Source organism: Meleagris gallopavo, chromosome 3 (genome assembly GCF_000146605.3).
Source record: "Meleagris gallopavo isolate NT-WF06-2002-E0010 breed Aviagen turkey brand Nicholas breeding stock chromosome 3, Turkey_5.1, whole genome shotgun sequence".
Taxonomy (NCBI): domain Eukaryota; kingdom Metazoa; phylum Chordata; class Aves; order Galliformes; family Phasianidae; genus Meleagris; species Meleagris gallopavo.
In genome coordinates, this window is record NC_015013.2 from 83,100,092 (window position 1) to 83,125,531 (window position 25,440).

A 25,440-nucleotide genomic window follows, 5' to 3' on the forward strand; every position below is an offset into this window, starting at 1 on the left:
TGCTTGATGAGCTTCTATACTGAAATCTTTCACGAGTCAAGAACTAGATAAAAAGAGCCTGATCTAACTGTCTTGATGTGAAAAGTTAATCCCTGTGGAGAATAGTTAATTGACATTGTGACAAATGGACATCTGTAATGAACAGCCAGATCGTTTCTTTTACTCTTTGTGTGAGTATTGGCAACTTGGAAACTTGTTTTTTTTCAGTATACACAACTGGATCTTGTACATGTTATCTGGTCATAGTGCTCTCATTCTTGATGAGAGTAGTCTTAGTGACTGGGTATTATTTGGGCTACTCCTGCACATGTGGTCCTATGTTCAGACAAGGTGGTAGGGAGAGAACATCTGTACCAACAGCCTGAAGGAGCTGTGGCAGGAAGGAGTATGTCTGCTCTGTGTGCTGTCCAAATCAAATCATTATTTTATGATGTGTCGGATTTAAATGTATTTTGATGTAGTAAATGCTTTATGTGTTTGAATACAGCTGACAGCCAAGTTTCTTCTGCAGCTGAGTGCAGAACAATGCTGGTTTTGATTACGGTGGGTTCTCTTTTGCAGCAGTGCTGAGACAGACAAATCATTTGAGTGCATATGATTGCCCCATTGCCCGAGGCGTAGGATGGCTTTTTTTCTTTGCTGCCTTTGCCAAGTGTCAGAGGATGAGGACTGTAAGCTGCTGCCTGGTTTTATGCAGCGGTCTGAGCACCTGTGATGCCGCTGCTGGTCTTAGTGCTTATTGTATAGTGTCTGTCCCATTTGCATCCCATTTTGGGTGTTGTGGTTGGTGATCTTTTGTCTCCAAGCACCTTTGAAAACTGCAAACTGCCATCTGGCTGTTTGTGTTTTTTTCTTATTCTTATCCTTGCCATAACTTGCACCTACCTGACATAAATGTGCCAAGCTATCTTTGCTCTTGAAAGAATAATAATAGTTCCGTGGAACTCCTAATATAAAATGTATCCCATAGGATTCCTTGCCTCTCTGTGAATGCTGGAACACATAATCAATTTAGTGAAAGGCTCCTCAGTGGCCTCTGTGCTGTCTGTCTGGTGAGGGGCAGGATTTAAGGTGTGCAGCTGGAGAAGAGCACAGATGGTGTTACCTCCTTGTTTCAGACAGATGTATTTTGCCCTATGCTTTGTATAGGCTGGAGAAGAAATAATCTTTGGTTCAGAAAATGTTTATGATAACAGATTTGATAGATGCTGCCTTCTTTCAGAAGCTGTTCTTCTGCTGGCCATCAGTGCATAACATTGCCCCCAGCCCACCACTGTAGTTCTTATGAAGACCTAGCAAAGGTACAAGGCCCTCAAATTTAATGTTAGCTTGAGAAACAGAAGGGAAAACTTTTACTGTTTTTTAAGGAGTTCCCAGAGTACTTTTTACATTCTTGGAGTAACTTTATGTTGCCTCTGTCATGAGTTCCATTTTTATTTGCAGTCAAATTTTTCCTTTATTCCAGGGGCAATTACTGTAAGCAAGTGCTTTTAAAGTAGTGATCTTTTTGCCTAACTGTATGGCTTAATGCTTGTTGTTCACATGGCACAAATAAATTGAAGTGGTTTCATTTTGTGTTAGCTATCTGTACTGCATATTCTGCTGTTATTACATCAATCACCGTATGGGTTATAAGCCTCTGAAAAGTTGATTGAAAAAATGATGAGAAGAGAATTAAAGCAAGCAAAAACTAGAGAAAGTCCTTCCTTCCTCCCTTCCTTCCTTCCTTCCTTCCTTCCTTCCTTCCTCTCTCTCTTTCCTTCTTTTCTTCCTTCTTTTCTTCTTCTTTCCTCCTTTCTTCCTTTCTTTTTAATTTCTGTTTTTCAGCCATCTTTTTACCCTCTGGGACAGAGTTAGATTCTTTGTTACATTCACATGCAGTGCTGTGCTGGTTGTTGTTGACCTTTGCTGCTCACAGAGGTAAATTTGACTGCAGAGGTTCAGTTGTCCTTATTGTTAAAGTAAGATATGCTCTGTATACAGCATCTGAGTTAAATGACACTGGAAGATAGTCTATACATTTCGTAGTTACTTTTTCTTGGATAAATAATTACCAGCAGTTCATGGTTTCAGAGCAGAACACCTAACTGGAGTCAAAAGGAGATTGTGCTCACAAATTTATATTTGTATAAATATAACATTTGTATATTGCCATATGTGTCACAGTGAATAACAGCATTCTATCTCTTATTCCTTACAGATAAAACAAGACAAACCAGAAAAGATACCAGATCTAAAATCACTAGTAAAAGAAAAATTTACTGCATTGGAGAGCATGAACAGTGACTCAGATTTGGAAAAAAATGAAAAATATATGTATTTTAAGGATCAACTTAAAGACATGAAAAAACAATGTAAGTCTTATTTTTTTTAAAAGATTATTGTTAAATGGTGACATGTACTAACTGTCTGAACGTATAGATCTGCCAGTTGTGGCTGAAGCTGAGGTGAGTGTTCTGAATTCAGAACTTACTGAAACTGGTATCTGTGTAGCAGAAAGCTGTGTAGCTACCTAGGTAGTTTTATTTAGAATCACAGCTCCTGCCTTGCTTGGGTACAAGTACCATGGGAATCTCGTTTCACATCCCCTTTTGTAAGGTGGGCTTTTTCATCTGAAGACAGGGTTTTTTCTTTAATTGATGGGATCTTCTAAAAGGATTAGGTAAGCTGTTTTCTTTTGTCACTTAAACAAATTGCTCCTGTTTCACAACTCGGATGTGTTGCAACTCTAAGAAGACCTTTGCTTTAATCAGAAGAACTATATTGTTGGAAAATGCTTACTGTGTGTTTTCTCAGGTTTACAACTTCTATGCACGCACTGTGTAATACTGCAGTGTATTAAAATATGTTTTTCTTAATTTCCATAGCTTCATCAAGTGTTAAAATTTTAAGTTATTTGTGCTTGAGTTACAGGAAATGTTGGAGACTTAACAGTTCTAGTATTTATGCAACACAACCAAGTAGTATACTTTTATTGCCCTGCACAAATAGCAGCTATTAAAAAATCACTCAGATTACTGTTACTGGGAAAGTTCATGAGCTCTAACACTACTTGTGCTGTTCTTCACCAATCGTGGTTATGTTTTGAAATCATATTATTCTGCTTACTGTCCCTTGACCCCTGTACCTATTCCCTCCCACACCACATTTTGATTTCAACATAAACTGGTATCTCAGGAACTTCAGGAGCCATAGATTAATGATTTATAGCATTGGAAACCGATATTCTGGGTTCTCTCCTGTAGCTCTCCTTGCATTTTTTTTGGAGGCCAGTGCAAAACCCACTGAAACTAGCGGAAACAATTTTCCCGCTGACTCACTGGATTTTGGATTACTTCCCTATAGAGATTTATGAAGTCTGATGATGTCTGAGGACATGCTTGACAAGGTGAATTTTAGATCTGATATCTCAGCACTCACTAGGAGTAGAGCTTGAGGGCTTAATACATTTGTTTCCCATCTTTATGGGTTTTTTTAGATTTTGAGTTTGAGTATTAGCACTGATGTCTGAGTTTAATAGAACTCTGGGCACTACTTTAAGAATGAACATACCAAGTTGCAGACCACAAAAAAGTGGTCCCTACATAACCATGCGGTTATTACTGCCCTCCATTATGTTGTAATTCCTAATTTCCAGGTGTTTGTAACTGGGAAGATAAAATCTTGATAACTGACTTTGGATTTACTTTCCAGTCTGTAATTGCTTAAGGAGGGGGTGTGTGCCCCGGTGGTATAATCAGTTCTTGCTGTGTGACTGAGCTGCAACTGGCAGACCCATTGAAAAATCCTCAAATTAAATAAGCACAGTAAGAGTTATTATTTTTTAAAAAATAAAAGAGACAAGGATATCATCAAACTACTACTGCCTGAAATCCAGATCTGTCTTATTAGCAACTTGGACTTCTGTTTTGATTGTGCGTAGAGATCAAACAGTGGCCATCAGGATAAGCCTGAAGATATTGCATGGACTGATGTTCAGTATTGCATGAACTGTGTTAGGTACACAGACTGCTGATCAGCTTGGTCAGCTTAGGGTTAGTAGGATTTGTATTGGTTTTGATAAGGTAAAACCATCAGATTTTCTTCTGTTGCAGTCTTCAGTGGGATTCAGAAGGTTGAATGGGAAAGAGTTCGTTGATTTTCACAAAGTCTTGGGTGCGATACAGTGTTCTTGTATTCAAAATAATGATCTTGGATTCAAGTAAACAATCTGGTTCAGCCCACCCTCTCTTGAAATGGTAAACTAAATACTACCACAAGTCTGCAAACAGAGATGAGTTACATTTCTCAAAGCAAGCCCAATTGTACTGCCTTAAACATGCATTGAGTGTTGTCTCTTCTGCCTGAATAATCTCTTCATCCTCTGTAAAGTCACTTTCTTTAAAAATGCTCTTTAACCAGGAAGTCTAATAGACATTCTTGAGTAATAATGGGTAACTGAAGATCAATGGAGTCTGCTTATGTTTACATATATAAATTTGCTTCCATATGAGGTAGTGTTCTGGAAGCAGTAAGACTGCTTGGTTTCTCTACTTCATGTAGTAATGTGATCTTCTTACAATTACCCTCCTCCTTTCTCCCTCCTCCTGTGAGTTTTCCCCACTCGTGGCCAGTCTTTAAAAAGGCCTCCAATTCTAAACACAGAATTGACTATTCATAAACGTAAAAATAACAGATATTCACATCTTGTCGGATCATGGCCACTGATCTTAACACCTTTGTGAGACGCTAAGCTGACTTGTGATTTCCATCTAGTACAAAAAGCCTCATTGTTGGCCTTTACATAGTAAATCAGTATGCTGATATGTGCAGTAGAACACTGTCAGTGTTATCTAAGATACCACCTATGCCAAATAGAAGGCAGTGTTACTGTACAGAATGAGCTCAGAGGCAGAAATGTCTGCGTTGCAATACCAGTTGAGCTGAAGGGCCTTGAAATCTGTAATGCTGGCTAATTTCAATAAACTGCTGATTTACCTTACAGCAGCTCTGTTACATGGTGCTTTTTGTTTTGTTTTTTCTAAAGAGAACATTCAGGTCACCCTGTTAAAAATTCAGCAGCCATGCTAAAGTCAGGTCATATGTGTGCTTGTTAGGTTCTCCTTAATGAGCCATGTCTTCATAAGGATTCATCAATACAGTTCAATACAAATGTAGTTTATTATAATGTGTCTGCAAACTCTGGGACACACTTTAAATCTCCTTTTTGTGAGTTACGTATATCAGTATCTTCACTAATAGCTACCTGTTTAATATTTTCATTTCAACTGGAAGTTTTTCAGATTTGGGCTCAACTTCATGCATAATCCCTGACCCATTTAAAGCACTATGAGCACAAATACAGTACGGTCCAATTTTTATTCTTTCCTGGGATTTGCTTTTGTTGCCAGCTCAGATGAAATATCAGAACTGCAACCAAGTTTTCTCAGATGAACTTTTGTGGAGTTTTCCTTTGTCCCAGCCTTTTCCACCTCAAAGGGCAGAAGGAGTAGGTACAAAAATGATTTACCTCCCATGGTGAGTTACCATTAATCCCTGCATGTCTTTTATGCAGGATTTAACATTTGTATTCTGGAATAGCTGAACAGGGACATGTTGTGTTCTCACGTCATCTTGTTACTTAGAAATTAAGTTGGCATAAGGATTTTAGGTACAATGTGGAGTGTGAAGCAGTTAAATATAACCTTGCTTTAACAGAAAAGAGAGCTAATGCATTTTCCATCTTGTTCTTGAGATTTGCTGCCACAGTAAGTGAAAGGGGAAGGGAGTTGCCTGTTTGTTACCTGCCACCTGAGTAGTGTCCTGTGCTTCGGAGGCAGCTCTGAGTCCCAGGAAGGGGAAAGGCACTGCATCGCCTTCAGACTGTCCTCATCTCTAGGCAGTTCTGCAGGAAGGAGACCTCCACTTTAAACTCTGGCAGCAGCAGATGATACCATGCCTTAGAGCAGTTTCTGTTCTCTTCATCTTTCAGACAGTTTGCAGGCAATCTGTGAGCCTTTATTGTACAGCTGCTTTAGCTGGAATTTGTGCAGAATGATGCAAAACCCCCACCTCTGATGGTATGTGTCAAAACAATGTCAGACACGTTTATGTGAACAGCAAGTCATTTCTCTGAAGTCTCTTTCCGGAGTTGTGTTACATGCCTAAATGCCCACTTCTTATTTTTAAGGGAAAACAGTTTCATTCTTCTACTTAAAGCTGATTAGACTGTAAGCAATAAAATAGAAGTGTTGAGGTTTTGTTTTTTATTTGTTTATTTGTTTTTTAACCATTTTTTGTGACTACATGATCTTTTCCAAATAATATAGCACTTGCAAGCATATTTGCTCAATCTGGTAATATCAGAAAAATTCAAAATGATTGCATGCGTGGGTTCTACAGAATTTTTTTCTGACCATAACCTTACATGACCGATGCTCTCCTTAATGTAAGGGTCCCAGGTCTGCCATGTGCTTAGTGATCTACTTTTGATTAAGTGAAACATTTAAGCAAATTCCTTAAGCTAAATTGCATGAGTATATCCTTTGAAATGGGTGAAAGGGTGAAATTGCTGGCATGTTTCACTTCCTTGTTGGTGCATATAACCACAGAGCAGAACTTTACAGGACTGAACTTATAGGAACTAAGTCGTGATTACTGTAGGAATTGTAACTTTGCCTTAGTATCTTTTCTAAATTTAAAATCCCCCCTTGTGTTTAATGTTGCACTAGCAAGTCTTTTTATTTCATGCCAGTATACATATCAAAGGCATCTTCTGGCACAGAGTATGAGAATTTTGCCTTCACAAAATGAAAGTAAGAGCTGTATTTAATCTGTATGTATCAGTTTAAGTTTCTGATACCCTGTGAAAAGAACTAATCAGAAGCTATAATCTTTACTCCTGTGACCCCAGCTGCCACCGTAGTATTTGCTGAAGGTTATTTAGTTTCACATTCAGTGCACAAAGTGGGACAGGTTTCATAGCACTTTTATAGTAGCTGACAACATGCACTTTGGAACCCCTGATAACCACCTCCTGCACAAATGCCCAACAGATGCATACTTCGTTAGCAGTCATTTTGTAGAAAGTGCTAAGATTTGAGTGAATGACAGTATTGCTGGCTATGCCAAGCAATTTAAGGAGTGAATTTGTCAAGTGCAAGGATACTTTTTTAAGGGAACAAATCACTCTGAGACACAATATTGGTTTTGGCAGCTATTTTGTTGTAGGAAACCAGTAATGTAGTTTGGAAGGTAGCAACAATGTGGTTGTAGTGCTCTTCTGTGCCCTCTCTACTAAGGAAACAGATTCTCAAGGCAGATTTTGCAAGGAAAAAGTGTGTGTCATGATTTAACATTCTTCTAGGATGGGTTCATAAGATGGATCCAGCAGATATTTCCAGAGGAGAAGACTTCAATATTTAATGTTCAAGTAGACACCATTATACACCATTGATGCATATGTTTTAAAACCATGAATTTGCTGAGTGAAAATTATGTGAAAATTTTACTTTTGATTCAGTTTGGGTACAGAAAAATAGTATTGTGAAAGATATTCTCTTTAAATTCCTAAAACAGTCTTCCTGGAGACTTTAGGTAAAACTAAAAGTCCTCTATATGCTTTTAGTAGGATAAGAAAAAAAGCTGCAGCATGACACTGTGTGGTATAATGCATGATAATTTCATTCAAATAATCCTCACACATCACAGCGAGATAGGCAGGTTAATTTTTTTCCTTACCATGTAACAGAGGTGAAACTTGAGTAAATAGTCAGTTGTGTAAATGAATAAGTAAATAGAAACTTGAGTAAAAGTTACTTGTATAGAGTTATTTTTTCATCTCTATACTTTGCTTTTCATTTTTATTCTTACATGTATTGGCAGAAGATCAGCTAAATAATAAGGTTAATTTATTTTTTATTTGTAGTGTTAATAGAAAATAATCATCTAAGATCCCTTTACTAATTATAGTAGAGCAACTGCAGCGCCAAAGTTGAAAATGCTGACTGAAGGTGGGATTGGTGTTATGACAGTTCAGTGCTGTGTGTGGGATATGCACTTGTCATTTTTGTAAAGTTCCTTATAGACAGGCTTTTAACTAGTAAAGAAGTGAGAGCTGATGTAGGACTTCAGAAGGTAGCTTGCAGTTTAGGTCTTTGCTTTGTTACAATCTTTGTATGAGTTCAAGTCAAAGCAGCATAGATTTCACTGCTAGTTTTGTGTCTAGAATCTTTGTGAGTCTGAACATTACATCTGTGTCTAAATTCAGCTACGTGTATATTGTGTTTGTGGATTATTTAAGGAGAGAGTCATTAGTGTGGATTGGCTCAGATCTGTGCTGCTAAAGGCTGGTGCCCCATGGAGCAAAGTAGCCACTCTGCAAAATGTTCAGTTGCCATCTTTTGTAATGTGGCTCTTCTGTGGCACTAAATAATCATTATTATTTTTTCTGATTTTTCAGTTCAAAGAGCTGGAAGTAATAACATAACTGTGTTTTAGCCTGCCAGAGTAAATTTGTCGTGGCGTGATGCTGAGAGAGCAAATTGCAGCCCTTGAGAAGTGATATGAAGATGTGTAGAGACATTTGTGTGAATGAGACCCGACTTTTGGATAGGGTTAGAGGAGTACCCTGAGTGAAGAGAGAGAAACTAGCAGGGACTCTCCTGTCAGGATATTTTCTGGAAGGAACTAGGTGGCTTATTCAGGAAGGACTGGGAGTACAGCGCCTGGGAATCAAATGGAATGAGTTAGAGTGATGATGGTTATATCTGACATACAAACCTTCTGTTTCACTGAGCTATTGGGAAGAGAAACAAGCTAGAAAAACAAGATGCTCAAGTACTACAGCATTGGCAGCTATAGAGTACCTAAGAAGATATCCAGACTTCAGAATTACCATCAAATGTTGGTATCCTTGACAGCATGCAAAAAAGGACTGTTTCCAGAGTGACTGACCAAAGTATGTGATTGACCAGTTGTCTCTGGAATCAGACTCCCCCTCTCTGTCTTCAGTGTGCATTTAAATATATGTAAAGATGGAAACTACTGCAGAAGGAAATACAGTGCCAAAACATCGACCCTTTAGCCCTATGGTAAAAGCATTCAGCAGAGAGGGCTATCTAAATCAGGAGGAGGATTAGATGTAGGCCTTTCTTATTATAAATATCTGCCTTTCCAATCAGTGAACGCTTAAGGGTAAACTCTTTTTATCTCTGTGTCTCTCATCTGATCTGTAAACATATTTTTAAAAGATCTATGTTTCACTGCATTGCAAAAGTCTCTGCAAGATATAACTCTTGCTTTCAGATCAGCGCCAAAGTATATAAAATCTAGAAAGGAAATGGAGCGTTGCATAGAAATGATTTTTATTATTATTATACGCTTAGGGATAATACCATGTTTGTGTTATTTATTGTTACTGTCATGGGATAATTCTCTTTTAAGTGAGCACATTGATGGCTACCAGCATGGCATTTTTACCGTTTGTAAGAACACAGGTCAGGAAGGGAGGGAGCTTCTGGATGCTGATTCCGTTCCCTTGATGTTGCAGTCAATCACATCATCTAACAAAATGCAGTCGAGAACATCATCTAAATTTTTCTCCTCTACTTCTAGTGGAAAAGCAATGAAGAACCTTCGAACTTCGCTCAGCTGATGAGAAATATTTAGGAAAGGCAAATCTCTGGTTAAACTTATGCTTATTTGTTCTTCTGCCAGCACTGCACCATAGCTTATATAGATCTTCTCCCTCAGTGGTGTCTAGCTTAATTCAGTCAGTTCTTGTATTTCTTGACTACATCATAATCCATTCATGCAGCATGGAAACTTTTAAAAGCCTATATCTTGTGACCATAAGTGAGTTCATCAGAAATATTTTATGAATTACAGATGAGTAAGAAGCATAGAAATTGATCTCAAAGTTTGCCCACAGAATTCTGAAAACTTCAATAGATGAATTATACTGTATGGAAAATCTGATTTCCCGTAACAAAACATCATCAATTTCACTTCTTTCATGGTCTAATAGCACATCCTAGTTTTATTGTAAAAATCTGACTAATGAAAATGCAAAACTGCCTCTGTCATCTCACTACAGTTTTTCTCGCTGTTCTGTCTTTTGTATGTCATTCAGACAAATTTCAAAGACAGAGAATGGAGGACTTCCATGCTTGTGCCATGAGCATACAGCTTAAACTTCAAGTGTGATCATGGGAAAGAAAGTCAATAACTACTCAAGGAGATGGAGGCAAAGAAAAAGGGAAAAAAGCATCTTAGTTTTAAGATTTTTGAGTTGAGAGGTTCTCTTTTGGTCATTAGGGTATTGAGGAAGAGGAGGAAAATCATGGCCAGTAGAGATTTCAACTTACAGAACGTTGTATTAATCACTCATTTATGATGCTTATTGTTTGTCTTACTCACAAAGAGATAGTAGTTTCCTTTGCCTTTCCTGTGTGTTCATTTTAATCAGTATGCACAGAGATCAAATGAAATTCTACAAGAATTCTTTCAAATAAAGCATTTGGATTGAGTGCCAGCAGAAAAAGCATTTGAGGAAGAACAGGGAAGTAGATCTGAGATAATGCTGACTAAATAATAATTCATCAGTTCATATCACATGCATAGTAACTTCAGAGTACTCCAGTTCAGAGAAAAGAAAACACTTGGTGTTTTTATGGTTTGTGAAACTATTTGCCAAGTAGCTCTTTAGTGCCTTCTTCAGAAGAGTTGCAGGTTGAACTAGATCTTTGTTTCTTAAGCATCTGTGTAGCTTCTGAAGTCAGTGGAATTTCCCTGATTTATACTTGAAACATACAGTAACATGTGAACTAGTAATGTGCAGGAAGATGAATAAACATCCTTTAATTCTTTATCAGAAGTTTGCGTGCATTGGCTGTTTACTGTAATTTTTGTAACCTTATTGTTTCATTTCCTTAGGCTTAGACATCAGTGAAATCATGAAAAGCATGATTTCTTTCCATCTTGAATTTCATTCCATTAAGCTTATTGGAAATCTTCTTTACACTGCCCTAAATGCGTTAAACAAATTTAGCTGAAGAGAACTGGGGAAGCACAAAAGGATTGCAAAACCCATCTTCTGGGCTTGAGGACCTCAGGCTGACTGCCAGAGCCCTGAGCGAAGTGCCTCGGCTCCCACGAGGAGAGTACATCTATGTGAACAACTTTGTTCAGTGAGGAATCTATTCTGTCAGCATAATGCACTTTACATCTCTATGTCAATCATAGTATTGCACATGATAGCTAAAAGTGTGCCAAGTATAAAGTAAAACAAAGGGAGTGAATTAAGAGCTTTTACTGTAAGACTGAGTGGATATTCAGTGTAGATGGAGGGCAAGTGAACCGTGACTCTAATCTGTGGTTTGGGGAATTGCAGGTGCTCAAACAATTACTGACGTTGTCTGGGAGCTCAGGTGGTAGTTGTGTAGGGGTAACCTATGATACACTGCTTTCAGTCACCATTAGCACAAAGTCAAAGAAGACAAACATCTTTGGTGGCATTTATACTTACTCTGTAACAGGCTTGGAGCGTTCAGACATTCGCTCACAAATGAGGAGAGGCTTAACTTGTCACCTTTCAGCTGTTACGAGCTCTCATTTGAAACACACCATCTGACTTTACAAGTGTGGATAGGTTTATCATGTCTTAGCATCTCAAATATGGATGCAGATTTGTTGTGTTACCGGACTTACTGTGAATGATTGCAGGATTAAAGGCAAGTTGCTTAACAGGTGTTCTAGCAGTCACCAAAAATACCTCATGAGGGAGAGAAGAGTCACCCAACGACAAAGCAGTTAGTGGAGCGGTGGTGGGAGTGCTTGTTTTATCTAATAGCAGTATGTCTGCAGCTGTTGCCCAGGAAGTAAAGCAAATAATTTCACAAATAAGCACATTAGAAAATTCACTCATGGACTGTTAAATGTGAAGATGTCACTTTTGGCTCCTCTGGATCCTCCAAGATCCCCTGACGAAATTACAGGCGGCTTGGCAAGGATACCAGGAAAACATTGCTGTAGGCTTTCCCAGCCTCGTGCCTTCTATAGGTATTTGCTATTATTCATCGTCAGAGTACGACTGCTGGATGGGATGGGCCTTACATCTGACATCATAGAGTTGCTCAAATGCTTTTAAGCAACCCCTTGGATTTAGGCTAGTCTGCAGAGGGCACTCTTCAACCCTTTGGCTTGCACAGTGTGTAGCTGGGAGAGTAAGGGGGCAAGGAAGACCAAGAGTAGGAAAGCGTATGACTCTCCAGTGTTTGGCTCACTCAGCAAGGAAGTGGTTACTTCCTTGGGCTTACTACATCTCCATTATCGCCTTCTCTTTATCCACCTGGGTGGAGCTGTGCCTGCTTTCAAGAGCTAAACGATTTTCAGGGCAAAGCTGTATTCCTCATTACTGGGGCAGCTCTGGGTAAGAGCAGTAGTTTGAACTTCAGATCCCTGGAGGATCTGAGAGAGATGTAGCAGATTTAGATGCTTTTGGACCTACGGGGCCACTGAACAGGATTTTTCATCATTTTGAGCTTCGGTGTCTGTAGTTTGCTTCACTTCTTTGGATTTGGTCCAGGCTTAAGTATTCTCCCTCCTCTGTAATTGAATGTTTATGGGTCAACTCAAGACTTCATGGAATCAAAAGAAATCTTTCCAGGAAGGCAGTTTGTCAGGATCTATCTATAAACTTCCAGCCAAAACTAAGTAGCTAGTTTACAGTCAGATAGGAAAACAGGAAAAACAAATCCCATGTATAGTAGCATGAAAGGCTTTATACAGAAAAGCTGAAGAGAATTTTCTTTGAGAGGAAAAATGTAAAAGCTGCCTGATTGCTTTATCAGCCTCTACAGTAAAAATAGTAATTACTGCAATTTAAGACTAATGAATAAATCACTGTATTAAAATGGGAACAAAAAAGTTTAACAAGCAATCATACGTAATCATTTGGCAGCTCTGTTATTAGTGTGGGCAGCAGTATTCACCTAACCTTTGCTGCAGCACCATTATTTGCTCACCTGCAACACAGATAAGTTCTCCCTTCCTGCTCTCCAGCTCAGTTTTGTTACGGCACGTCAGCTGTCTGCATAGCTGGGCTCACACTCCACAATTCCACAAATACCTGCCCACCTAAACAACACCGCTGTGCAGATAGCTGCAGCGCTGTGCCTGCCTGTGGCTCTTGTCACATCGCGGCTGAGTCGCGGGCAGTTACATTCCAGCTCTGTTGTACTATCGTTACCACTTCCCTCATTTTACCCATCTGCTCCCCAGCCTGAATCTGCCTCCTTCCTGGTTTTTCAGCAGTGCTTTCCCTTTTCACATGATGCCACGAAGGCTCCATCTCCCCTGTAGCTTCCTGCATGCCCGCTCCTCCTCAGTGCCATGTCACTCGTTACCCACGACTGATGGATTCAGTTTCACTAGTGAGACCAGTCTTGTTTTGCCCTAAAGAGCCATCTGCAGCGTAATTGTCTTCAAAGTGGTTCATTTGCATTAGTGTTTGATTACAGGGCTGCTGATAGGCCAGTATGCTTCAGGTCAGCTGTATCCACGGCACAGGCGGTCATTCAGGGGAAAGCAGTGGCTGCTGACCGCTATCAGTACCACTGATGGTTTGCTTGCTGTTGCTTTACATTTTCCTTAGAGTTGGGTGAGTCATGAAGCCCAGTGTAGCAAAATTTAGTCGTAAATGAAAGAGGAACATTTCCATATTCTTCATTTGGCTTAATTCCTGTGCCTAATGGCTGTGTATATACCATAAACATTGTGAAGGAGCAGCCATGGAAACACTTGTTTTCTTGCATAGCTAAATTTACTCTGGGTTGAATATTAACACAGCGCCTGGCATTACTTTAAAAGCAAAAATAGCTAAAGTGTGACTCACTATGAGTCATTTACTGCTAGTCCTGCTATACTGCCTAGAGCTTGACATTGAACAAGTTGGCAGCCTGCGTTGCTACATTTTTTTCTAGGAACTTTGAACACATTTCATTCTTGTGAATTCTCTTGTGCAACGATATTAAACACAGCAGTGTGTTTATTTTGCTTCCAAAGTCGAATGAATCAGAAAATGGTGAAACAGAGAGTATTTTTCTTGGAGATTCTGGAAGAGCTGGGTTCTGAGAATTATTTTTTAGCTGCAATAATGAAATGATTGCATGGATGCTAAAAGTTAATTACACTTTATCCAGATTATGTAACATGGATTTTAAACATGTTAATATTTTTCAAAATTTATTTATTTACATTTTCAGCAGAGGCATATGTGAGATTGGAATAGAATGTGCTTGAGAACGTGTTCCCTTTGGTTGGCAGAGGCTTTACGATGGGAAGTCAGTCGGCAATACGGGGCTGACAAAACGAGGCAACTGTGTTCCTATTGGCCTCTGTATTTAAAAGGCACACCCTAAATATGGTGCTTGGTGTCTGCCAGCGAGTAGCTTGCTGGCTGCCTGTGGGAATGCCTTGGAAAGATCACCTGATTTCAGTCAGATGGGAAGGGGTAATGAGAGAGGGCTGAAACCAAAAGCAATTTGCTGAGGCAACCATGTGATGATATCCTGAAATACACTGGCAGGGCTGAGTATCACTCCTCAGTGTGTTAACATTTTGTCTCCAGTTGAATGTCATTTCTAACTACGAGTCACTTCTTAGAACAACAGATTAAAAAAACTAAGCATCCTTTAGTATTTTTTCCATATTTCTTTTTTACATTTCAAAATTATTTGCATGGCTTTTGAAGAGGAAGAAATTCATTGTAGAGAAATGTAATGCTTTCAGCATGTAACACTCTGCCCGTGTTCAGAGGAGTTACCAGAAAGCAAATTAAAATATCAGTAAAGTAAGTTGAAAACATGTGGGTATGGTTTAAAAGCTTGCTAGCTACCTCCTCCTTGAGCCACAGATGATGAAAATAGAGACCGTTCAGTACGTTTGTACATTTAATAATGCATGCTGCTACAGGATCTTTATAAGCCTTTTCTCTATCTAATCTGTTAGAACAACTTCAAAAATATCTCTTGCAGTGATTTCCCTATAAAAAATTCTCATTGTGATGATTCAAAAGAGAAGTAATAATGATTAATTAAGCTTAGCAGTGGCTTTGTTCTGATGAGCACTGTTCTTCATTATTTTAACGCGGGTTTGTGAATAAACTGCACTGAAGAGAATTCTTTAAGAGTTTAAATTGTTCAGTAAATTTAAGTAGAATAACGTTAAAGATGTTTTTCTGTAATTTTTCTTGACTAACAATTGTACTGTGTTATTTTCCTAAAGTAAAAAAAGATTGTGTTATATCAAACAATGTAAAGAGGGACATGGTTTCGGGTTTTTCTTCTGTTACCTTTTTGACAGTGACCCCCAAATGACTGTTATTAAAATGGTTTCAGTAGTTACTCATGATATATGCTCTTTAGCAATCTCTTCAAAGCAACTGAATAGGCAGTACCTCAGCCACACCTCCAGACATGCTATGCAGAATATAGACACGAGACTTTATGTTAGCAGTAAGACTGTGCCTTTTAAAAGACAGCTCTGTGTAGGAGGCTTTTCTGCTCTGAGGATCATCAGAAAGATTGAAGCTGCCTAAGGCATGATATCTCTTGGGCATCTCTACACACACACTGTGTAAGTGATGTCTCTATTAAGCTGAGCAATTTGTTCCCCTAACGTGCGTGTGTTTCTGTGTATGCATTCACAATTGTCAACACAGAGTATGGGCAGGGCAGTGACGTGGAGTCTTTGTCTTTAGGACGTAACAGAAGATGATGTGTTGACCTCAAGATTAGGCTCACAGGAGCAGGAGAATCTATCACTGAATGTGAACTTTATTATAGAGCATTAACTGTTTTCCATAAGTACGTAAGAAGGAGAGTACTGAAGTGAAACCAGTGTCCTGTTACATGTGGATCTTAAAGTGACAAGTGAAAACTTTTGGTTCTCTAGTAACTTTTTGTAGAAGTGATGAATTCAAGGTGATTTTCTTTCACATTTTCAAGTGATAGAACAAATAAAACACGTTATTTAAACTAGAAGTCATATATACAGCGCTGAAAAAAATCGTACCCACTCAGCCTCTACAGGCTCTGAGGATGTCCACCTTACTGCATTATCCTGGGTATTCAGGGTAATGAATGTTTGAAGGACAGTACAGGAACCAATATGACTATAAGATGTCAATGGAAAACTGAGTAACAAAGCACTAACAAATTGCATTTGATGGAAATATTAAGTTCCAGCAGTTCCTTCAATGGCAAAATGAAGGCTTTTTTCCCTACCCTTCAAACTGATCTTATCAGGCATATCTAACCTAAAGAACTCTTACTCACATATAAGACATGGATGCCTAGACTATAATTCCTTATTGCTTTGTGAATATTATTAAATATTTTTAGGAAAATTTGACGTAAAATGTAGCATTTGCATGAGATATAGATGACAAGAAAAAAATGTTCTTTGTTCCACTGTTTTTTGTAACTGTGCCTCTGCAGAACCAACCTTAGTGACTGAGGTTGTCCTACAAACCTTTAATCTAAAATACAGCGCTTTTTACTGCGGTGTGTCTGAAGCTGACTCACATGCATAGTCATACGAGATCCAGCAGCATCATTGGACTGACTGTTAATCACTGTCACATTTGAGAAGAACAGGCTGTATGTTCAGCTGCACATTTCTAAACAGCTGCCCAATTCTTTTTCAAAAGCCATTAGTCTAAAAGCAGATGTCACCGCTTCTGTTTTTTGTTCTTCCATATTTCTTAAAATTTATGGCAAGACTTTTATAGTAATGGTAGTAGTTATGAGTGGACAAAATTCCCTGAAATGAACTGGAGATGAGTGACTGTTCACAGATACTTACTTAATTGAAAAGATCTTCCAGTCATGAAATTCCTTACTCTTAGAGAAATTAAGCCACCAAAGGAAATGGGAGCAAGGAGAAATGCAATTCATTATGCACATTAGAAACTCCTATTTTAAGATGTACCTAGCTTTTCTATTTCAGACTCAGATCTAATTAGCTAACTTTATCAGTTGAGAAATTCAGGATTCTGAAAGTTGGGTTCTTGCATCAGCGTTGAAGTCCAGAAATCCCCATTTAGGAATCTAAGGAATCATTTAGGAACCATGTCTTTGGTTTCTGTATAAACTTGGAGTATCACAGAATCATAGAATCATTGAAGTTGGAAAAGATCACTAAAAGGTCATCTAGTGCAACTGTCAGCCAATCCCCGCCATGCTCACTAATCCATGTCCCTCAGTGCTACATCTCCATGTTTCTTGAACACCTCCAGGCATGGTGACTCCACCACCTCCCTGGTGGCAGCCTGTGCCAATGCCTCACCACTCTTTTGAAGAAGAAATTTTTCCTAAAATCCAACCTGAAGCTCCCCTGACACAACTTGAGGCCATTACCTCTCATCCTATCTCTAGTTACCTGGGAAAAGAGGCCAGAGCAAAACCATTTTGCTCTGGTTCCTTGACTGAGAAGCTTGGTTATCATCTTTATTAAGTTGCCCTCGGTGTATCAGGCAAAGTCTGCATGCAGCTCAGTGTGAGTGTCTGCAAGCATGTACAGACACATTGAGTTTCCCTGCCTGTCTTGTCTTTACATCTAGCCAGCACAGTGCCATGCAAATGTGGCTGTATAAATTCTGAATCAGCAGCAGTCTCCATCTGTTCAGCCAGGGGAATGGGCGAAGGAGCTCTGTTTACACCTACCTATGTACAAATGCCCTCAGATTCTTCAAAATTCTGGAGAATGACAAGCATAATTAGAACAATGTGCTAATACTTTTGAGTTTAAAGATGTCTCTGCATGTGGGTTGATTTGCTTTTACTGCTTGTTTCTCCTGAGCAGAGGTCAAGCCCCTGCTTTAGACGTCAGCATGATTAATGTGATACTGGGTATCTAACACAGCATCGTTACTGTATTTTTAAGCTGATAAAAATAGGTAGCAGGATCTGAGAAGTGAACCTATTGACATACCTTCTCTTCAAAGAGGAACAAAAGAAAAGAAGAAAAGAACATTCTGTATGTAGGATGTATGAAAATTAAACCAAAATTGCTTGAACAGTGTTGTTTAAAGAAAAAGGTCATGATGTTTTCAGTTCAGGTATTGTCTTAGACCTTAGTAAAACACTGCAGAATGTGAATCAGTTGATGGTTATCTGTGATGAGCAGGTAAACAAAAGATTTATTTCCCAATGGCTTTTTCATATGATGGTGACAAACTCCATTGCACAACAATGGTCACATTCCAAAGTTGCAACCAGGTTCTGGAGGGCTTAATTTCACAACTGCTTACTGTGTCCTATTGCATTACAATGACCTTTCAATAAAGAAGGGAGATTGCTGGTTTGTTTTTTTGTTTTTCAGTTAAAAACTGAATGAGGATATAGTGCAATGCCCTACTTCTGCATAGCAAATCTTGTCCTGGACATTTTAAACTGTTTTCTAGTTCAGAAGCTTTTTAGGTTTTCTATATTTTATTTAATCTTATGATGTCTAAATCTGCTTAGGGTTTGCATTACAGTGGCAATACAGTCAGCTATTAAAAAAAATAATATTTTTTTGTATAAAAAGGCAGACCTTAAAAGTATGTATTTTCTGGTATCTAATTACATATCATACCTGACACCAATACAACAAAATCATTTATTGTTTCATTTTGTTGTTGCTGTTTTTAAATCTTTGTGAGATAAGCTCATGAATTCCTGATTTCTAAAATAATTTGTTGGAACAAATAACTACAAGGCAAAAATTAAATCATATTAATATGGGAACACATATGAAAAGTAATCTAATTATTACTTAATTCTTGGCTTTTACAATTGATTTTGTTCTCATTCATTACACGCAGACTTACTTTGGGGGTTGAATTTTAATAACATGAAGCACTCTGCCAGAAATACCCTCTTCATAATGTGAAACAGTTATATACTCTTCAAAATAACTTCAGTGATAAATTGATGAAGACAGTATCCAATAAGCATAGGAAGCAAGCTGAAAAGGCTAGGGGTGCAATTAAGAATGTTTTACTGTCGGTCTTAGGAAGGCCACTTAGAGAGAAGCCTGAAAGAAACTTGCTGTATCAAGTCTATAAAAGACCAGCTAGATGGTTTCTTTAAAAAGTTGACTCTTAGATTGTCTGTGGCTCAATGGACTGTGAACATTACATTTAGATTTGAGCAGGTAAAAGCAAATGGAGTATAGATTATGAAGTTTGCTCAAAACTTTTTCAACATAACTGAATAGTAGTAAGTCCATCTCAGTTGCAGCCTTGCCCATTGTCTGCATTTGTTTGTTTTGAGTGTGTGCTCAGAGACTTGGGGCTGACTGGGAGATGCTCTCAGTGAAGAAAGCTTGAGGCTGCCAGCGCCAGGCTGCAAGTCGTGTGGTCTGAGCCGATCAGATGTGAGTAGATCTGAACTCAGAAGACCGCAGCTCCCCAGGAGATCACATAACCTCTGCTGTTTGTAATCATAATTTGGATGCCATGATCCTGAGCTATGGCTGTGCTGGCAACTGTGACACCTAGAATACTTTACTTCCAAATTGCGTTTCATCTTTCATTATAGGTGAAGGTCAAGAATTTTCCCCCAGATCCAGTGAGATTTAAATCGAATATATAGCACAAGCTTGTCAGTGGTCTGTATTGTTAATATCAACAGATGTCTTCTGAAGAGTCCATAGCTGAAATGAAATTCCTAGCTGGGAGGAAAAGTCTCATCCAGACAGGACATCTCCCCCATTTCCACCCAAGAAGGAAGCTTCCCATGGTGCCAGCAAGTCTGAGAGCAGAGTAAGCAATTAGCAAGAAAGAGCTTCAAAATTCCTAAGCAAGAAGCGAGGCTGCTGAGGAGTAGAAACGCTTGGGATTTTTCAGCCTGATTAGCTCCACTGACAGAGAGATGATGTGTGCTAATTACAGCTCCTTACCCTCCTTAGAAGAAGTTGCATAAAAGCACACAACATCTCCATGTTGAAATGCCTTCTCTGCAGTGGTGTGCTTGGACCATCTCCACGATCCATTGACCAGCCTGGATGATGCATAGAAAGGTGTGCCTGTAAGCTGACCCATCAGAGATTGTGGGTACAGGAATGAGAAAGTTTCTCATTAAGACATGTGGCTGAGTAATACAACCCCTGATACTGTCTCTTTGGGTCAGTGAACCTCTGAGAGTGGATCATCAACACTGTAGTCAGTGTTTGGTAATGCGGATCTCGTCCAGATATAAAAGGTATAAAAGTTCTTCATGAAAAATAACATCTCAGTTTTAACAGGTGATGTTTTCGATTCTAATTTGTTTTATATGCCATCTTCATTAAAACTTGAAATAATGGCATTTGATCTGTAATAGGCAACATAATGAATTCTGATTGTTCAGCACTGGAGGGAGAAGGAGAGATCAACACAATATTTAAGTTAAATCTTTGTAAATATAGAAGTTTCGTCATGGGTAATGACTGTCACATATTTTCCAGGAATTATAATAAAAGGATGTTTTTGAACTGTTTCTCAATGCGTTTTTTCAGGTGGTTCATGAAACTGATTATTTAAGGCTTAAAATAGAAAACCAGTCTTCAGGAGGAAAGTGGTTTGAAGTTATTCTCTTATAAAATAAACAACCAAAGACTTGAAAAACAATCTAGCTTGAAATGATGTGTTCTGCTTATTTTCTAGACAGTTCTATTCAAATTGATGGTAGTGTTGTAACACTGTAATGCAATTCCCTTATGGAAATTAATTCATAAACAATAATTATTTAATAAGGGATGTTTCATATATGTAGCACTACAATTTAATCTGGAAAACCTTGCATACTGCTTGGATTTGGTTGTGTGAGACATTATGGGAAATATGTGCCACAGCAAGCCCTTCACACCAACATAAAATATGCCAAGATTTGATGCAGGTCCTCAGTACTGAGCCAAATGCCATTCCTGATGTACAGTAAACTTTCCCAAAAGTTCCATAAATGTTTGATTTAGTGTTTCATTTCAACATTATTTCAGGTGAAAATGAATATTTACTTGGAAACAAATGACTGTAAATATGGCAAAAATGCTAGAACACTTTTTTTTAAAATGCATCGAGAAGTTGCATCTTTTAACTGACTACATTTTGAGTGAAGGGAGTTTCTTTTTCCCCAGATCCCGTTGTAGCCATTGACATTGACAGTCTTTGAACTTCTTAGCTTCTGTTCAAGGGCTGAGCTGGAAGCTAAGGGGTTGCTCTCTCTCCAAAAGGTACCAGAAGTACAGAATGCTGATGCAGCAGTAAATATACAAATGGCTTGCTACTTCCAGATGAGATACATGAAAGTTTAATTTCAGAAATAAGTATTTTAAGTTCTCTTCAAAGGAACTACCAGAGAGCACTTGAAGTGCTGTTATTGAATTTGAACATTTTGTCAACTAATCAAAGTTTGTACAGAAACATTTGAACATGCAAAATATATGATCTAGGCTTCAACTCAGTGCCACTACTGGATTTGGCTCAGCACTGTTATTCTTAAAAGGTGTGTCTTAAGTATTTATCAGTGTGGTGAATGTAAACAGGAATTTTTCCCTTTTACAAATATTTTTGAGATACCCTCTTTATTAGACCTTGTTAATGGTCTGTGTGCATTCATTTCTATAACTCCACACAATCTGCTTGTGTCAGGCTGCATTCCCACCATGGGATTTTCTGATTTGAGCCCTGTCTCATACTCCTTGCAGTGCATATAGCTCACTTCCTCATTGACAGCCTTGCAGTCTTTCCTTTTCTGGTCAGTGGCTGATGGATGGCGTTCTGCAGTTCTGCTGTTGTGTGGCAGTGCCATCTAACCAGATCCAATGCTTGAGAAGATCTTGCAAAGAAGATTCTTTGTTTGAACAACAGCCTGGCACCAGAGCCCCCTCCAGATGTACACACAGGTTTGACCTCCCTGAGGGTCTGGATGCCCAGTGTCCCTCTGCTGTATCACAGACACCTGCACAGACATGCAGGTCACACATCTGCAGGAGTACATTGGGAGGTAATAACCAATGACAAGTCCTATAACCTTGCTCTTAAACCTTGCCTGCTGTTGAGTAGAAACAACAGGAGGTGTTTCTTATTCTATGATTCTACAAGGTGTGTTCTGGGTCATTTCTGCTAATTCAGCTGTTAATCCAGCAAATCTTTTAACTGTTACAGAAAACCTACAGTAGACATTGTCTAACCTGCATAGTAAATAAATCAAACTGCTTTGGTAGTGTTAAGTGACTACACTTTTTTAGGAAGGAAAACAATGGATTCAGAAAAGAAGACACAAAAAATCCCTTTGCTGCTACTTTTATTAGACTCATGTTGTTGATTTACTTCTATGACCTAATTTTCCTTGAATTAGGTTTTGTGTTAAAACTTCCTGTTCACCACCAGTTATGTTTGTATGGTTTTCTTTGTAATTCATTTTGATTAAGCTGTGTTCTGATTAGCAGGTGTTCAGAGGTTGCATGGGGAGGCTGCCCAGCACGAGGCTCGCGTGCTAGCAGAGTTCCTTTTGTTTCTAAGGCTTCAGATGTCCTTGGAAGTGCTTCTCTTTACCTAAGGCACCCCTTATTTTCTTTTTCTTAGTTTTCATTCTTTTCAAGAGTATTCTTATTTTTCTACATTCATTTTCATTAGGATATTTTTAATCCTTGATCAGTATTTGGCTTTGTGGTGTTACAGATGTAAGCACACAGCTGTCTCCCACAGATTTTGTCTTAAATACAGCAAATCTCCTGCTATCTGTACCTGTTCTGAAGTGGTGTATCTGTTACATACTACAGGATAATGGTTGCAGCCATCCAGTGCAGCCACTAGAGATATCCACCCAGACCATGAGCAAGTACAGCCTGAATTTCTTTGTAAAAGCTGGCTTATCCTTACATGATTTTGCAATCCTGAAGTCTGAATTTCAGCGAGCTGTTTTTCCTGTCTTAGCAGAAACTGAAAATTAGTTACATTTCCAGAAAGGACCATGTAGTCTTGTAGAAGATGGTATTTACAGAAAATGTCATAATAGAAGGTAGAATTTTTGCATCTTTATATTCAGTAGATACTTTACAGTGCTATAACTTATTTTGCTAAACCTGAATTTCATGACTCTCTAACCCTGCTTGTGCAATAGTGTGACTTATCAGAATCAATTGAAAGTGAAATTTCAGGATTTTCATTTCAGAATTGAAGGGCATGAATCTAAATCCATAGAGTGAGTTCTAGATCTGCAGGTGTAGAAAGGCTGAAAGTAAATCATAAATGCCTATCTTACTTCAGCTGTTTAAACCAGAAGTCTCTGGAGCAGGTGAAAGCAGCAGTTTATGTATTCTGGTTTCCTGTCCTCAGAGACAGAAGTACTATTTTGGAAGGACAGAACCCCAAGCAAGGATCATTGTGCCTCGGGAAAAAAAAATAAATCTCAACTTCCTCATTTAGAGGTTCATGTATAACCCTGAAGTCCTTCTGCTTGCCTCACAAAGAATGTGAGCGATATATTTAGGCACTTCAATTATGCATTTTCAGTTCTTTTTACATCACTCGCTTAGTGTTCACACTTCCAATAAAAATGTCTTCATTTCACTGCAGATGATCTCAGTGCATTCTAAGAAGTATGAAACGACTGTTCCATGCCAACAGGTTGAGGTTATACCCTGTCAGCTAAGACACTGAAAATGGAAGTAGCAGTTCTCAGTCCGTTGTAAATGAGAAAGATAACTGGTTAGCTTAAACCACTCTGAAGACCACTTTTTAAGATTGTGACTATGTTAGTCAAACTGAATACACTTCTATGACCATTTAGTCCTTTCTGTGGCCTAAATGTTATCTCATCACATGCTTAACAGCTGCTTTTTTGCTGGTCTCAATCTTCCACTTCTTAAGCATCTTCATCCTTGCCCTCGTGACACCTTATTAAGGATAGGAGAAGCTTCAGGACAAAGTCCTGTCCTCCTCCACGTGTCTCTCCAAAACTGCTCTGTTGTACTGCATGGAGAGAACTCTAATCTAATTATGGGTGGGCAGATGGTGTGTTGGGATTGTTCTTCCCCATTGGCTGCGAAACCTGTGCATCCTATTATTTGTTACCCCGTCTTTGCTGCCACCCCCAGACCAACCCACTTGTTTGTCTCCTCCACCTGGTTTGTCTTGCCTTTTAGAATGTGTGCTTTGGAGAAGAGATCATCATTTTGCTTAATACCATGCTGCTTGGACCAGGTTGGCATTCAGGTTCTGCAATATATGTATTATATAATTGTTAAACTTTTGCAGGGATGAAGAAAGTTTATATAAAAAGAAGCTAATTCTCTTCCAAGATGCACCACATTTAAACGATTTGTAGGCTTAACGATGAGCAGAAGCTTATATCACGTACATCTAAATAGAGCTATTTTGGCAGACTCCCTGTGACAAGAGCCAGCATTCTATGAATGTAATTTAATCAATGAACTGTATTTAGACCACTGAAATTTATTCAGTCTAAACAAATCCAGACTCTTTCATGACAAATGTTTAATCCTTCATGATTGCATAACTGGGGGATTTAGGGCTTAGTTAGCTTTGAAAACAGGTCGGAGAAAACATCTACATTTGATTAAAAGCTAATTAGGCAAGGAAATAAGTAGTATCAAAGGTTTAGAAAAAGTCGTTTGCAAAATGAATTTTATGTAACGGTACAAAGAATATTCTCTATTTATGTAAGAGATGCAAAACCTTGTCACCCACTTTGTTTACACCGGTAGAATTCAAGGGAAACTTCACTAAACAAATGGTGCAAGTGGGAGCTGAGCTGGAGATACGTTTTTCATTCCTTATTTGTGTGGTGTTTTGGAGTTACTAATGAACTTAAATAATTTTATAAAAACTTCAAGATCGCTATCAAGAGCTATGATTCTGAAATGATACAAAAAGTTGCAGTGAAAATGGGGCTGTAGTCCTAGAAGTGGGATTATGGTAGGAAAAGCTTAGGAATGCCTGCATTAGGACCGGCTAAAGTCTGAACTCTTTCAACTACTATTCATTCAACTTTTCTTCCTCACTTCACCTCCTTTGCCCTCTGAAAAAAGCCATCTGCTTTCTAGGGCTGCCTGGCATCACAGAATGGTTTGTATTGTTGAGGTTATACAGTCTTCATGTCTGGGTTTCTAAGGGTTTTGTGCTGTCGGATTATTGGAAAACTAAATTCTAAAACATAAAACATGTGTTAGCTCAAAGGCTAACTGTTTTGATGCACAGAGAAAGAAGTGCTGTCTCTCAGTACACTGTGTAAGTCTATGTAAATTTTTGCATTTCATTGTAACGAGAAGCAGAAGCCACAAAAACATCTTCAGAACTGCAGCATGGAAAACACAAAATGTGTTTGTTCCTGTTATCAGAAATTGCAGAGTACCTTTTTTTCACCTGTGTAGTACTCTGAATGCTTTTCAGCTTAACATCAGCAAAGCTAC

General features: G+C 38.6%; 1 protein-coding gene across 2 annotated transcripts in view; it reads left to right on the forward strand.

Moving 5' to 3' along the window:
* Positions 1-25,440, forward strand: part of NSMCE2 (NSE2 (MMS21) homolog, SMC5-SMC6 complex SUMO ligase) — a 125,557-nt gene that overhangs the window by 55,113 nt on the left and 45,004 nt on the right. For both annotated transcript variants that reach the window (XM_010709295.2, XM_003205277.4), the window contains exon 3: positions 2,201-2,354. In XM_010709295.2, the coding sequence (XP_010707597.1) occupies positions 2,201-2,354 (154 nt within the window). The remainder of the gene's footprint in view (positions 1-2,200; positions 2,355-25,440) is intronic.